Raw genomic sequence first — 15,838 nt, 5'->3', positions numbered from 1 at the left:
TTTATCATCCCTATATATGTCTTCTGAATTATCTTGATAAAAATGACTGCCACGCTTTTTCTGGAAATAGGCCCTTTTATGAAAATGGATAAATAGCTGGAAATAAATAAGCCTGACTACTGGATTAATAGCAAACCACAATTCATCTAGTTTAAGATAGAAATAACTGAAATAGAAAAAGTCAGAAAGAAAAAGAAGCCCTTATTGATGATATATTTGGCCTTTGAACTTACAGCTTTACTTCTGTTTTCTCTCTGTACTCTTGGGCTAGGAGTAATTGTTAAATTAACAATCTTGGGTTTTGATCTAGTCTACACTCATGAAAATGGTGTAACTGTTTAGTTTTGTCGTACTAGTCTATTTTGCTGTTCTGTTAAATAGGTATTTCCTATGGATGGGTTGAATCTTTAGGTTTGTTTACGCTGCAGTCCCAGAAATGCGGCAAATATAATTAGTTAGGATTGGGACTTGTGCTACCTGGGCAATCTGTTGCCAATACCCAAGCTACCTTATTTTAAAATATGTTGGGTATCAGTATACCTTCACTGATTGTAAGTTGCTGTCTAGTGTGTTGATTAATGATATTTCATAACTTGTTGGATGAAGGGGGGGCTGGAATTTCTGTTTTGGGAATTTTTAATTTTTTTTTTTAAGCTGAAATGCTGTTATTCAAAGTATAGCACAGAACAAAAGCAATAGATAGGGGGAAATGGACAAAAGTTGCATGCCCATATCTTGACATGTACATTTAAAATATAAATGTGATTCTAATCCCATCAATATTTCATTGACAAGTGGCTTACAAAAAAAATAAGAGTGTTTCTTTTTCCCAAAAGATTCTTCCTGGTATTAAAAAATGTTTCTACCATCTTTGCTTGTGATTCCATTTGAGAAAAATACTCTGAAGCTGATAGTCACTTAAAAATTCGAGAGTGATAGAATGCTGCATTTTGCATCTTCTAAACATCTGTGAAGTACTCATAACTAAAATTTTTACAAGTGGAAAGTATCAACACCCACACAGACTTCTGTACCTGTGTCAACAATGTTGATATATATTTTGGTTTAGTTTTTGTTCTGCTAAAAATTAAGTCTTACTTTGGATTACAACAGGTTTGCATGTATGTCATTTGTAGGTAGCAATATAGGAAATGCTGAGTTCCAGTGCTAGGAGATGCAAAAAGAAGTACTTGTTTCTTGACTCTAATGCTTTCTCATTTAATATGTTACATGGGAAAATAGTAATGCTTTTTTCCCCCCCCCTCTGGTTTTCCGTAGTGGACCAGATTTATCATCTAGCATCTCCTGCTTCTCCTCCAAATTACATGTATAATCCTATAAAAACATTAAAGACCAACACTATTGGGACATTAAACATGCTGGGTAAGTGAAAATCTTTTTTCTTACTTAACTTGGTTAGACATAATATAACCCGGACAGAGCTATTGGGGAGAGGGGAGGATGGAGCAGATGAGTTGTACGTGTTAAAAAGTTGTTTCTTTAAGAAAAATAAGGGGTGCTTTTTTTCCCCTCTTTAAAGATCTTTGTACTTTTCCTTTAAAAATATCTGCAGATGAACTCTTGACAACATGCAAGCTTGGCTGTCAACACACAAAAGAACTTCACGCCTGTAACTTGGCTATGGAGTGTGCAGTAATTATAGAAGTCAGAAGAACAATTGAGAGCATGGATTTTTTATAGCAAAGTTTTGTCCATGACTGCACTTCTCACTTTGGTGACTGTGGAACATTCTCACACTTGCCATGAGTGACTGTTCCTTTTCACCACAGCAAACCTTGAACTAGGTGGAACTGCATTGGCTCTGTAAACCTTGAACATCAAGAGTTCTGAACCCTCTTGTGCATGCCTTGGCTAGCAAATGCTGCAAGAACGATTAATGTCTACCTTCATGCTAGATAATTACAAGGCAACATTTTCAGCTTTGTCTGTTGGTTTCAGTGCTGGGAATGGGCTGATGAACAGAAGGCCTCAAGCCTTCACTCCTTTTTCCTCCCATCTTTGATCTGTTGTGCATATGCTGCAGCTTGAACTGATGTCAGTGATCTTAAAGAGTTATTATGAAGTTCCTGGGCGTTACCTCAGCTGAGTTTCTCATTTGAGTGATAACTCCAGTGAGTGCAGTTCAGAGCATTAGATGATTTAGATGATTTAGAAGCTGTTGAGGCACCAGACAGTTGTATGGCATAGATGAGAGATTTATTTGGTTGGCCATGCCAACTTGAAGGCCAGAAAGTCATTGAAATGGAGTGCAGAGTAATCTCGAATGATGGGTAGGATTATCCCAGTAGTTTAAAGGGGCATAATAAAGGGAAAATGATTGATTTTGTCCTGTAACGTATTTTTCTGTATCATTTTCTTTATGTAGCTTATCTTTAAGTTTTGATAATCATAATGTGTTTCAAGATTCTGATTTCATAACTGGAATGGTTTATGCTTCTTTGGCCTTTAGGGTATAGTATATATGTTATATATAAGTTCTTGGATCTTGGTTCAGTGTAACTTTTAGTCCCAGAAGCAAACACATCACACATGTGGGTGCTGCTCTGCTGTTTCTCAAGTTTTCTAGCATGGGAGTGGGAGCTATGGATGTGATTTACAGTTAGATCTATCTAGTGAGAGAAATCAAATTCTCTTTAAAAACATGTAAAACAAGATCACACTGTAGCAGTTAACGTGACTGAAAGATTCTTGCACTTGCTTTAATTATGGTCTTCTTTCTCTGTTGCACAAAATTTAGGGTTAGCTAAACGTGTTGGAGCACGGCTGCTGTTGGCCTCCACATCAGAGGTATATGGAGGTAAGAAGGATAAAACAGTGTTTAGAGCTCTTGAGATGTGAATGTGTAAAAGAGTGTTTACAAACCTTTTGTCAGATGACGGAATGATAGATTTTCATCACTGTCTTAGCTTGATTTCTGTATCAGATGTACTTTTCACAGTTTAAAATGTGGGCATTAGTACTTGCTTTAAATCTCTAGTCAGAGTGATGTAAGGAATCTCAGACTGTTGTCTGTAGTTTTTCTTAAATCTTAGTTTATGTCTCTTTCCAAAGGGTTTGTGGGGGAATTCTGAGTATTGAAATCTAATTAAAATCCAGATGTCATAATGAAAACCTGTGAAGAAAGATAATTTCAGTAGTAAATCTGCGTCTCTTTTACCAGTCACTTATGAACCGTATTGTTACAATTTAGCAATTGTCCTGGTGTGTAAGAGACAAGGACATAATCTCCAAGCTAAGAAATTAGTGATTGTGCAGGTTCTTGTGGTGTCTCTTAAAATGTGATATTCAGCAATACTGCCATATCTCTCCATTGTCCTTTTACTAAGTGAAGTAGTAAGAGAATGACTGATAGAACTGCTAGCTGGATGCAGTGAGATTCTTTAGTACCACCTTGGGGTGTGTAACAGACTGTGCTCAAAACTGCTGTTGTGAACTCTTGCCTAATTGATGATAGCACTGTTGCAAGATTAACAGAGATAGGCAGGCACAGTCACCTGCTCAACCTTAGTAGTTGTGAGAGTCTAGGCTTTAAAGAAAAAATAAGCAAACAAAAAATATTCATTGGTCTAACAGAACACAAAGCTTTGAAGAAAAAGTGAGGAAGGACATAGAAACATACCTCAAGGAGTACACTTTTGGTGGAATAACTTCAGTCGAGAAGATTCAAAGCAAATACACAAGCCAATGATCAAATAAGCCAACCAAATAAGCAGCTTGAGCATGTGCAACATTCCTACTGCCTCCCTTGCAGTAGTCATGGTCAGGTTCCACAGAGAAAAATGTTAGCCCTAAGGACTCTTCTGCAACTGAGCAAACTCTGTTTTGGAACAGGGGCCCAACAGGCAAAAAAGACCTTAAGTTTTGGAGCCTTGTTGCTTTGCTGCAATCTCCTGCTGAAATGGAAGACTTGAAATTCTCATTATCTGGCTTTGTCAGTAAATCCAGTGTAGCAGGGAGAGTCTACTCGTTATACTCTGACTAAACAGACAAAGTAATTTTGCTGAAAAATAAAGGACAGAAAATAAAGTCAGAAAATCTGTTAGCTGTTTCCACAGGGATTTCTCAAAACAGTGTTGTATAGAGTTTCCAGGTGCTTTGTAGCGCTGCCTCTGCCAGAAAGGAGACAGAAACTGAAGCAGCCTTCTAGATCACAGCACCTTCTGGGGTCCTATTACGAATGCTACAGGCTTTTATAATCATGTAAAAACCCCTCTGCATTTACCATTGCTCTGTGGCTCTTGCATGACAGGAATTTGTCTGTAATCATATCTGAGCAGCATAAAAACTGGAAGGGTTAACAAGGGCTGACCATCAAAGTTGTTTCAAAAATTAGCCTGTAACACTTGAAAGTTTTGTAGTAATGTATGCAAACCCAGTAAGAAGGGTACATCAACACTGTTAGCAAAGTGGGAATGTGTAACAGAGTTGTTATATTGTTTCGAGCATACACACACATTGCTTCCTAGGAGATTTTGGTTGCTTGGGGGTGGTTTTTGTAATCAAGAGCTTCTGTAGCGGATCAAACCAAAGGATTGTGTAACCTGATGGTCTGTTCCCATTGATAGCTAGTAAAAGCGCTTAGGATAAAACAGTAGAAACAGCGAGTACGTTGTGGTACATTGCTCTAGTCTTTATTCTTTAAGAAATGGAGTACTTCTCCGTTTTGCCCATTTTTCTTTCTTGTTTCTTGTTTTATAAAGCTTAAAGATACTTTCCTTTTTTTCAGATAGAGGAAAATGCTACTTACATAATTTATAATGTTTCTTCTGAATTACATTAGATGAGTCATATTTGCTTCCTTGAGGTAGTCTGTCTTTGCAGAGAACAGTTGAATTTAACCCTCTGTTTGCACATGCATTTATTGGAAAGCAGATGATGGGTGCTGTTGCTTTCACTCAGTTATCTTAGTAGTCTCACATCTTCCATAACTGTCATTTTCATGGTTCTAATGAATACACTTTTAAGGAATGGTGTTGAAATGTAATATTTTTTAAATGCATAGTTCAGAGAGAAGCTGTTGAATTGTATAACACCAGTGATCTACTGAAAGATTCATTATATATAGTCACCTTTATGATAGAAGATCATTTAAGGTTTTTTTTTCCCCCTAGATCCTGAAGTACACCCTCAAAATGAGGATTACTGGGGCCATGTGAATCCAATAGGTCCAAGAGCCTGCTATGATGAAGGAAAGCGGGTTGCAGAGACCATGTGCTATGCATATATGAAGCAGGTAATAAACTTGTATCAGATTCAATGGATTTTCTGTGATTTAATGAAGGCCAAATGTGTGGCAAAACTGGAATATGTGTATTTAGGGTAGGAGGGCAAAAAAAGAATGTCTTGAGTGGGAGCACTTATACCATAGCTGCAGAATTTGTTTTCTTTAATGCGAAAGTTTTATTACTCCCATCTGTTGTGTTTTTTCAGATAAGCAGTGTTCCTCAAGAAAATGTACTTTAGTCTTCTTAATAGACATAATATGTCTTTCAGTATCGTAAATAGTTTTTATGCATGTTAAACTGAGGTAATCTTACTAATTTGGGAGCCAAATAAGAATTGTTTTAAGTTGGTCCTGTGCTGTGAAGTGCTTGGCTGAATAGGGGCATTACTGCTAAATGTGGAGTGTTCAATAAGCATAATTGAAATCAAAATATAGAGGTAAAAATTAGGAAGTTCTTTATTGAGACTTATGTAGGAGCAATGTATTTTAAATCACTTTAGAAATGTCTTAAATTTATGTAGGTATAAATACAGACCTTAACAGAATATATGAATAATTAGCTATGTAATGCACTTTTTCAGATAAATACAGTAACATAAGGATTAAAATGCTACTTAAAATATGGTTGTGAATTGATACATGCCAGTTCCTTCAGGTTTCATAATCAACAAGTAGAAACGCATTATTAACTAACCCAGCATCAACTCTTTACCTGTATGTGAATCTTATTTAATTGCTGGTCAGCTAGACTCTAGGAGACTATCCAATTAGAAAATGTGACATGCTAAAGAAAATTTTATCATTGTTTCTTGGTGTTTTCAGCCTTGATATACAAAGGTATAAATCAAATGTAGTATATTCAGTAGAATTTTAAACCTTTAAATGATAAAATACTAAGTCCTTGTAAAAACCTTGAAAACAGAATTAAACTTAAATGGGATGGTACTTTAGTACAGAAGTCATAATAATTTTCTCTTATCTGTTCAATCAGATAGAGAAGGCAGAGGTTCATGTCTCCTTTGTTCTCTTTTAAATTGTTTAAGGTCCAGCATGGTGGTACTGCTTTTGTTCAGGATGATGTCTTCTGTACTTAACTGTAGTGAAATATTCCTTGTGGGTCTAGAAATCTGTTTGCAGTTGAATATCGTCGTTTTTATGACAAATTCTTGTGCTGTAGCGTATCGAATTTTTTGCAAGTTTGTGGTACAAATACACTACAGTATTATTTTAGAAGGGCAAGACTGTAGGTAATTTTGAAAATCATGGACTGTATCTTAAAGCCACAGGATGAGTCATGATACTATCCCATAAATTTTATGCAGGATTTACAAAGGGTAGTAAAGGTTGGTAAGGTGGAACTGCAGTGCACAGATACATTAAGTGAAAACTTATGATGCAAATGAGCTCTGTCCTAGGGGCAGCTCTATGAGATATTTCTTGTACTTTATTATGGGTTAGTGAAGTCTGTCCAAGCTTGTTCCACATTCAGGTATATTCTGAAACACTGTTGAGCTGGATTTATGCTGTTATTAGTGGAGGAAACATTATCTTTTGCTAGTGGAAAGGTCTGCTCTGAAAATGAGTATTGTGATTTTAAGAGGGTTTTCAGTTAGGAGTGACCTACCCCAAAAAAATTTGATTTACAGGTTTTCTGGCTAAAATATTTCTAGAATCTTCTCAGCTTCAATAAAAAGAAGAAATAAGCAAACTTGTTTCTGCATTTTTTGTCATTTCTTCCAAAGATTTCCATTATCATGCACATTGTTAGGTACCTTGAATATGTAATTGTGTTTCCAAAAAATATAAAACAAAAATTAACTTCTGCATTGTACTTCCAGACAGGCTATTTGAATCAGAACGGTTCTTGAATCTAGTCAAAGATGAGTCTTCACAGCTGTCAGAGTTCCTCAGTAGCCTGTCCTGACCAAGAGATTCTCGGTGAACTCTTCTCTGCTGTGTCATTGTTTTGTTCACTTATTTTGACCCTATGAATTAAGCATTTCTTGACTTTATCTCCTCTTTAAACAAGACCAGCATTACTTCCTTATCAAGAAATCCAAGGGCGATAGTAGCATTCAGTAATACATAAGCATCTGCTCAAAAGAGAGGTGGGGAGTAAAATATTTCCTGGAGAAATGCAAGGCTCACAGATTCAAAGCACCTACACAAATTCATCTCATCCTGTGTAAGGCACCCGAGTGTGTGGTTTGAGGGGATATTTGTTATAGGCTTCTGGGAGCAGCTCTTCTTTCATAAATTCATGTGGGAGCATAGGTCAGCCATGCTCCATAGTGTGGGTGGAATCACCTGCTTGTGTAACTTTTCTCAAGCCACAGGAAGCTTTAGTGCTTTCTCTGTTCATCTGGGAGATAAGTTGCATCCTCTGATTCAGACTTCTTCAGACTTCATCTCTTTTTCAGTATTTGCTAGCACTCCCTCCTGGAAAGCCCTTTTCAGTTCACTCAATTGCCTTAACAAAGATGCAAGACATAGTTTTGAAACTCTCTTATAATAACAGCTTGTCAATCTGTTTGATTTTGACATTCTGTATTCTTATCTTTGTTGCTTTTTTTCCATATCCTTCCCTGTTCTTCAGAAGTGATCTTTTGCATAAACGCATATAGAGGTGTGTGACTTGCTATAGATGTGATATGATTGAACAGCTAGTATTTTTCTCATCCACAGAACTTCTATTTTACTAGATAAGGAAATACCACCATTTTCCAAAAAGCAACAGCATTTTTCAAATGCAAGTACCGTCTTTGTGGACATAAATAGGCTAGGAAAAACGTACAGGTGCGGGGGGGGGGGGGGGGGGAGGGGGATAAAGAGGTGGGAGTGGAGTTTCAGCACATAGTACTACAATGTGAATTTTGTGCTTTGTTCGGGAGCTGCCATTCAGTATGCATTTAACTTTTAAAAAAATAGTGGTTGGAAATCCAGATATTCATGTACATTCCAACTCTGTCTTAATTTAAATACTAGTCAGAATCTGGCACTACCTTCATGACAGGCGTCTGGTATGTTTGCATAGGTACATTGTAAATACAGATACACAGCATTTTAAAAGCTTAGCATATTAAAGGTGTTTTGTGAACTAGATTTAATTTATCCTTTTACACCATTGATCGGTAAGGAAATTCTCCAGACCTGAAGCAATACTTCAGGTCACCTTGGAATGTTGCAGAGAAATTTTTCATCTCCTTCCGCTTCATCCTTTTCTTCATACCAACTGTGTGACATTGCAAGTTTCAGTGGTAGTAAATGGGCTAAGTTCTACATTGTGTGATGTGATAGTTTTCAAATTGCCTTAGAATAGTTCAGATCTTCCAGTTAAGAATTCCACTGGATGCCTTTCTAAGCATATAGCAGTGAATTGAGTTATCATAACCAAATATTAAGTATAAGCCTCTTAAGTGTTAAGCTCTGCATTATGGAATATTCTATAACCAGGACTGTGAAGGCTCAGGGTGGCAAAAAATCTTAATAGATAACAGAAGAAAGGAAAGACATGTTAGCTGTGAAGTTTATGGTATTAATGTGAGAGAATAACACATGCAAACTGATGCATTAGTTAAATACAGAAATTCATTGCAATTGCAACATGAGAGTGATTTTCTGTTTTATATTGAGTTGTACTTTCCCTCTAATCTTTAATTCACAAATTGAGTTGGTTTTAGTAATAATAAAAAGCCTTGATGTAAAATGTAGGGGTAATGAAAGCTGTTGATTGAATTGCAACTGAAAAGGCACTGAATAGTGAATAATGAGGAAACTATTGAGTAATTAGATAGGAAACAAATAGCTATGTGGAATTCAAGCAGTTTGCTTTAATGTCTTTTGGGAGTTTATCTGGTATTCTCTAATTATTGCTTATTGTTTTCTTTCCATGATATTCAATATAGACTATTTCTAAGCATGCAGCAATATTTTTTTTTTATGTTGTCACATAAAATTTGCTAGCAGTTTGCTTAAGAAAAGTTGCAGAGTTTATGTTTTTTTGTGGAAGAATGTAACTGAATTGTTTGTGCTTCTGACAGCACGAGGGTAGAAGAGGAAGCACTGTATCATCCTTGGGGCAATAATCAACGCTCAGACATCAATCCTTTAGTGACACAGATGGTGGTTACTGTTGGTTTATACCAGGCCAAAGCTAAATTGTAGTGATAAGAGCTATGGATCCCTTTAGCTTTTTAGAAAACATGCAGAGGAACTTTACTTTCAGGAATACTAGTGAGATTAAGGTTGGAGAGGAGAGTCTGTAAGATGCTACAGGCAGTCAGCCACCTTGGGCACTGCCTAGCAGGTAGAGTTGAGATGCTACAGCCCGTCTCACTGCTGTACAGGACATTGAAACCCCTGAAGGTGTCAGCATGGCAACTAGTGTCCTGTCTGAGTTGTTATATACCAGATCAGTGAAATTCAGAAAGAAAAGAAAAAAAATCATCCACAGTTCCTTTCTTCTGAAAAGTCTGAGAGGTCACACACTCACAGTTATATTAACATTCTCAGTAAATGTGGCAGTTCTATTGAAAATATCAAGTACTGTTTGTTGCTAGTTGCTTTTATCTTCTTCATTAACTGGCTCCACTTTGAAAGAGGAAACAGTGCTGCTTTCAGCCACTGTAACTGCATGGTTCACAAATAAGCTTTTATACTTTGGAAAAGAGAAACCGCAGATAAAAATCCTTCCCACAGTTCAGTAAAGTTAAGTCCTGCAAACTGCAATAATTTAGAGATTAAATAATACTAAGCTTTTGAAGATGGCTTGTTCCAGTTACCCTCGTACAGTCCTTCTGATAGTCGGTCCATTTTGTAAAACCTGCTGGTATGTATTCTCTGCACTGTTGGATTAATGGATCTGTACATTTTCTAATGAGTTGTTAGAGCTGTCTGTATTTTTTTTTTTTTTTTTTTTTCTGTATAGGAGCTCTGCACATGAACCAAAACATTGTGTTTGGTCCTGTACAAATGCAGAAGTGGGATATAGTTTTCCAAAGCTATCTGTTGCTAACATTCAGTTGGAGGAAGTGAGGTGAAAAGGGGAGAACACTACAGTAACTGAGGCAGTATTATAAAAATGCAACCTGTTGTTTCACTGGGTCATTAGTAATGGGAGCTCTTCTGTAAGTGGAGAGTTTCATTATTTAAGTATCTATTTCTAAATTGTATTGCTTTATCTGAGTTGTCAGAAGTTCCTAATACAAACATAGCCTGGACATAATAGGAGGCTTTTTTGTATCAGTGGAGCAACACTTTTTCCAAATTATATGAAAATGAAGCAGGAAAGAACTGTCAGGTCTTCTGGCCTGTATTCAGACACAACAGTTTTGCTAATGCTCTGGTGTCTTTACTCTTTCTACATGCTCTGTGTTCTTAACAGTTGCAAAATAACTTTGTACCGCAGACAAGGTTAGAAGACTGTATTGCAATGATTATCAAAGCCGTGGACTAAACAAATACAGGCATTTTCTCAAGAAAAGTCTGAATGCTTTCCGTAGTCTTTGTGCTTGAGGTTTGGGGTTTTTTTCTTTCTGTGCTGTAAGAAATGCTATCTTCTGATTTCCCTCAGGTAATTGGAGAACTTAGTTCTTTGTTTTTGATATTGCTGCACTGTTCTGCAAATTGAATTTTGAAGTCATGAGGGACTTTAAACTTTTTTTAGAGATTGATTCACTTCAATAAGTTGAGTCAGTGTTTGAATAAGAGTATATCCATAGCAGCATTCATCTTTAGATCCAAAATATGTGTTGTTTCTGATGTCCTTTTCATTTTGGTACACCTCTTACTTCTGGCTGTAAGATGTGCCCTCCTCATACAGCCACCATTGCTCTAAAAGCATTGGTACGGCATTTTTGTTCACCTGTAACTGTTATCGTTACACTAATTCATTAGTATAACTCTGCAGAACTCTCCATTATGCAGATGACTAAAACAAAATTGTTTGGAGTATATATTGTAGTCTGTTTACATGTATTCCTGAGCCATATTGGAAGCTTACTGGAAGCTGTGATACATCTCTCATTCACTGGATATTACTGCGCTGGTTACATTATCAGCCACCTCATGTTCAGAAGCCATGTTGTACAGGAAAATATTGAAGTTAAAAGCCCTGTCTGAAGGGAATATCCTAGTAATTCAGGCATAGATGCACTTAAGTGGGTACCCATCCCTTCTTAGTGGCAGTGTCTCCTGTCAGAGTGTTGACAGGACCAGGCCTGTACCTGTTTGCATTGGCCACGTACGGTATGTACAAGAGATATGCAAGCTGGGGCAAGTGCTAGAAATAGGATGTACTTTTAGCATGGGGGTATAAATAATGGTATGAAGAGACCTCAGAGAGAAGTTGTAGCTTCTCTAGTGTGGGAAGTGATGAACTATAAGCATGGTAATGTTTCAACCATAAGGTACGAGTGTTGGAGGTGGGCCTTGGTTGTGTTCAGGGACCTGTATTATGGTGAAAGTAGAGTTATATAACTGATTGTCCTTCCTAGCTTGATTAGGAGCTTTACTGTTTATGAAATGCAGATCTTGGCATTGCTATTTTTGCAAAATAGTTTTTAAAAGCTGTTAGTAACCAAGAATTAATCTTGTTTTGTTTATACACTAGGCAGTACACGTATATAAAATACCTTGGATCAAGCCTCAGTGTAGAGTATTGTAGCTTAAACACACATCACAGATGGATGCTGGTGAACACTGTGCTAGGAATTTCTCTGTGATTACAATTCAGGGTTTTGAGAACAATTTTGAGAGTTTGGTAATGATCTCTGAAACACATAGGAAAGAATGCGAATTGGTAAAAAAGTGACTAAAAAAGCAAGGGATGCAAGCAGCAATCTTAGTAGTTTTAGCTGAGACATTGATAAGGGCTTGTATCAGGACACAATGATATCCATACAACTGTCTGGTCTTTCCCTGGCAGATTTTTTGAATCCAGTTGTCTGCTGGAGAACAAACAATTGCAGCTTTCCCTTTCCTGATGCTGTATGCAGGGAGGTCTAATTCATGCTTGCTGTTCAGATAGATCCACAGAGTTTACAAAGAAGGAAACACTGTTAATTACTAAGAGAAGATTGCCTGATATCCTTATGAATTACAGCCACAGCCTGTGTTCAAGCTGTTTCAGTTAAAAGAACCTCTTGTCATTTGAGTTGTATTCTGTATTGCTCTGTTTTCTGATACAGTCAACACAAGGAGATACCTTTTCTTAAAAGGCTTATAAAATTAAAATGTCTTTTAAAATTAATATGTTATCATAGCATCCTTGATACCTTAATACTTTCTGAAGCAGGCATATCTAGAACTAAGTGGCAAAGACTCATGCTGAAGACCATGGGCAAGTTTGTTTTGCAGGGGAGACTGGAAAACTAATGATACTTTTTGACTGACAGCTATAGAATAGTCTAAGTATTTATTCAGAGGAGGTGTCTCTATAAGCCATAACAATCTTTCTTGCATGTTTTCTGCCTTCCCTCTCCATCTGTACAGGCGCAGTCTCTGTGAATGTGTTCATATGGTAAATAATAGAGTGAGCTGAAGTGTTTTTCTAGCCCACAATGCTGCATTTGATTAGCTTGCTCCCAGGCTCTTTTGGGTTACTCAAGGAACTTTCTCTCTGATTAATCTGCTATAGGAAGGCATAGTCTTAAACCAGCAGAACAGAACAGATCACATTTGATCTCAGCATCAGGGATTAGTCTCAAGATCTCTTTTGTTTAGCAGTATAAATGTGGGCCAAAGAAGTTTTTCTCCTTTCTCTAGGATATAATAAAATACTGTACGTGACTTACTGCCACAAATCTGGGGAAGTAATTGGCTTTGCTAGTGGGAATATGGGGGAAGTAGCCAGTCATAATTAGCATGTGGTTGATAATCAGAGTAACAGTACATATGTAAGAGTGTACCATAAGTATTCTCAAGCAGCTAATACAAAAAGGAGTAGAGTTACTCAACATGCAAAAAAGACTTCAGAAGAGATGTACATGAAATGGCAAAAGGACAATTTTCAAGTTACTGGCTCCAAATTCATTTTGTGAAAAAGTTTCTTTTGAGACAATAGATCCTGGTTTTACAGGCACAAATGAAAATTCAGCTGCATAGAAAATAGATTTTTCAAAGAAGTAGGCTGCAGAGAAAAGCTTTGCTAGATGACACTATAAATAAAAAGTTACTCATTTTAAAAGACATTACAGTGGGAGGAGGGGAATAAATAGAAGGGAGAAGAAATACTGCATTCACTGTGGCTATGAGTAAGTGCCTATAGGGAATGTGTTTTTATTTTCTAGATCCCTTGCTAGTTTCCAGCCAATACTGGAAAATAAGGCGGCTGCGGTAGCTTATGAAGTACAAGAGAGGCTTTTTGGTCAGCATTGGTTAATGAGTTATTTTTATCTGGAGTACTAGCTTCCAAGTACCTCATTTTCTGTACTTGTTATTAATGGCAATATCTGGAAAGTTCACATGAAATACTGTCCCTCCCTGAAGGAGTCAGTGTCCTTTTTAAGATAGAGTGCTGAGCAAAAAGAAAGAATGATCATATCAGAGTATATATTTCGAGATACAGTGAAGGCATTGAGAATGGCTCTGTAACATGCTTCTGGAAGTATGCGTTTGACGATGTTACACTGCCACACTTTTTTAGCTAACAGGAAATAAAAAATATGTTCCCAGCTGATGCATTTTGCAGAGGAAGGGACTTCTGCTCTTTCCAGGGTATCTCAGCAGGGCCAAGTGGATGTTGTGAGGTTATTATTTGTCTCTGTTGTGGATGCAAGCTTGTGTGACAGAGTCCCAAGACTAGCTTTTCCTATGGCACAATAGTTACCTCCCTGGTTACTGTTAGCCTCCAGTTTATTTGCACATATAAACATTTGATCATGGCAACTGGAACATTACCTGCAACTAAACAGAACTGAATGTTGTTTGGCCTTATACATACCAGGAAGTGCTGAGCTTTACCTACTCTACTTGGTGTTTCCCATTTCTTGACACCAAGTAACAGCTAAAGTGTTAAATGTGCCTTTTGCCTCTCTCTCTCTCATCTGTAAAAAGCTAATGCTATTGCTTTTACAAAACTTCTTCGAGGATTCATTTGTTTATGAATCACTTGAAGACCTAAGAGATTTTCCTGCAAGTTTCTCTTGTAAATGAAGCTACATTTATTTCCAAGAAAAATGTGGGTTTAGGTCTCTTCTGAGTGAAGTGTGTGTGAGCTGCAGCCTTCATCCACAAATGTACTAACAGTATACTTCTCCACACTCACTCTTGTCTTCCAAGAAAATGGCAAACATTGATCTAAGCCTTAGTAAAAGGCATTGAAAATACAAGATGTTCTGTGTGTCCTCTGAAGTGAATAATTGAATGTTTGCAACTCCCAGAACATTGTGCTTTGTGACTTCATTTGTTTCAGTTGAATCAGCAGCACAAAGTTTGCTTCAAATGACAAGTGTTTCCTGTGACTGATACAAGGATGGCTTTTTCTGGGAGGGGAGAGGACCAAGGAGTATGAGAAGGATGCATAGGACTGGGCTGAAGTTCACACCTTTCTTCCCTGCCTTGTGGCTATCACTCTCACATGGTAGCCTCTCTCTGTTTACAGCATACCACGCTCCTCTGAACTCATCAGGAGCCAAGTGCATGCTTCAGCTTTCAAAGGCCAAGCATCCTTGTAGGCTTTATCGTGAACTGTGTCTTGTCCAAATGAGTAAGTGTGAATAAACAGAAAATACCTAGAGAGACATTACTTCAGTCTCAATGTCCCAGTGTTAAAATGTTTTGTCCAGACAGTTTTCAATTTCACATATTTGTTGCATTTCGCTTTGAAGATATGCAAAATATCCTGCAGAAAGGACTTCTGGGAATGATAGAAATGTTTCTTGGAAAAAAATAAGCCATTGAAGAGACACGAACTGTAAAGTATGCATAAGAAAAATTGTGGCTGTATTCAGCATTTATAGATACTTGTCTGAAGTGTTCCAACTTTTCTAGTCTTTGGAAATACTACCTTGGTACTGTATCTGGTGATTGTGTGAGACTTCGCTTACGTGTAAAAATGTGGGTAAGTCCCAGGTGAAATAAATTGTTGTTGGAAGGGTACTATTGAAAAGTCTGAAGTTCTTGTTGGAAGAAAAATGCATGTGCTGAAATCATCAGCTGTTCCAGCATTGGTTTAGAATTTGCATTGCAAAGACTAAGAACTAGTATAAATTACCTTGCTGTATGCACTACAGTTTCCAGTAGTGTTGAGAAGAGGTTAGAAATATTTCATGGTGAGAAAACAATGTTTGTTAAAGCTGTGAGAGGGATTCTTAAGAAAGCTTTTGGACAGGGGAGAGTTAATTTGCACTTTTAGGAAGAAAGTCTTATTAAGGTAGTAACAATTCTTTTTTCTTTGCCTACAGGAAGGAGTTGAAGTGAGGGTTGCCAGAATATTCAATACCTTTGGTCCTCGAATGCATATGAATGATGGTAGAGTTGTCAGCAATTTTATTCTACAAGCTCTCCAGGGAGAACCACTAACGGTAAGTAATGACCTCTCAGTGATATGAGGAACTGTTTGTCTTTATATCCTATCCGCACACATTATGAAGG

The 15,838-nt window shown here is 37.2% G+C and overlaps 1 protein-coding gene across 4 annotated transcripts in view; it reads left to right on the top strand.

The window, feature by feature from the left end:
• UXS1 (UDP-glucuronate decarboxylase 1) overlaps window positions 1-15,838 on the top strand; it is a 62,864-nt gene that overhangs the window by 34,609 nt on the left and 12,417 nt on the right. For all 4 annotated transcript variants that reach the window (XM_074909359.1, XM_074909335.1, XM_074909343.1 and 1 more), the window contains 4 exons: window positions 1,279-1,383; window positions 2,759-2,818; window positions 5,133-5,254; window positions 15,649-15,768. In XM_074909359.1, the coding sequence (XP_074765460.1) occupies window positions 1,279-1,383; window positions 2,759-2,818; window positions 5,133-5,254; window positions 15,649-15,768 (407 nt within the window). The remainder of the gene's footprint in view (window positions 1-1,278; window positions 1,384-2,758; window positions 2,819-5,132; window positions 5,255-15,648; window positions 15,769-15,838) is intronic.

Source organism: Athene noctua, chromosome 1, assembly GCF_965140245.1.
Source record: "Athene noctua chromosome 1, bAthNoc1.hap1.1, whole genome shotgun sequence".
In the NCBI taxonomy this organism is placed as follows: domain Eukaryota; kingdom Metazoa; phylum Chordata; class Aves; order Strigiformes; family Strigidae; genus Athene; species Athene noctua.
The sequence above is the reverse complement of the archived record's forward strand: the minus strand, read 5'-3'. Positions and strand labels throughout refer to the sequence as shown.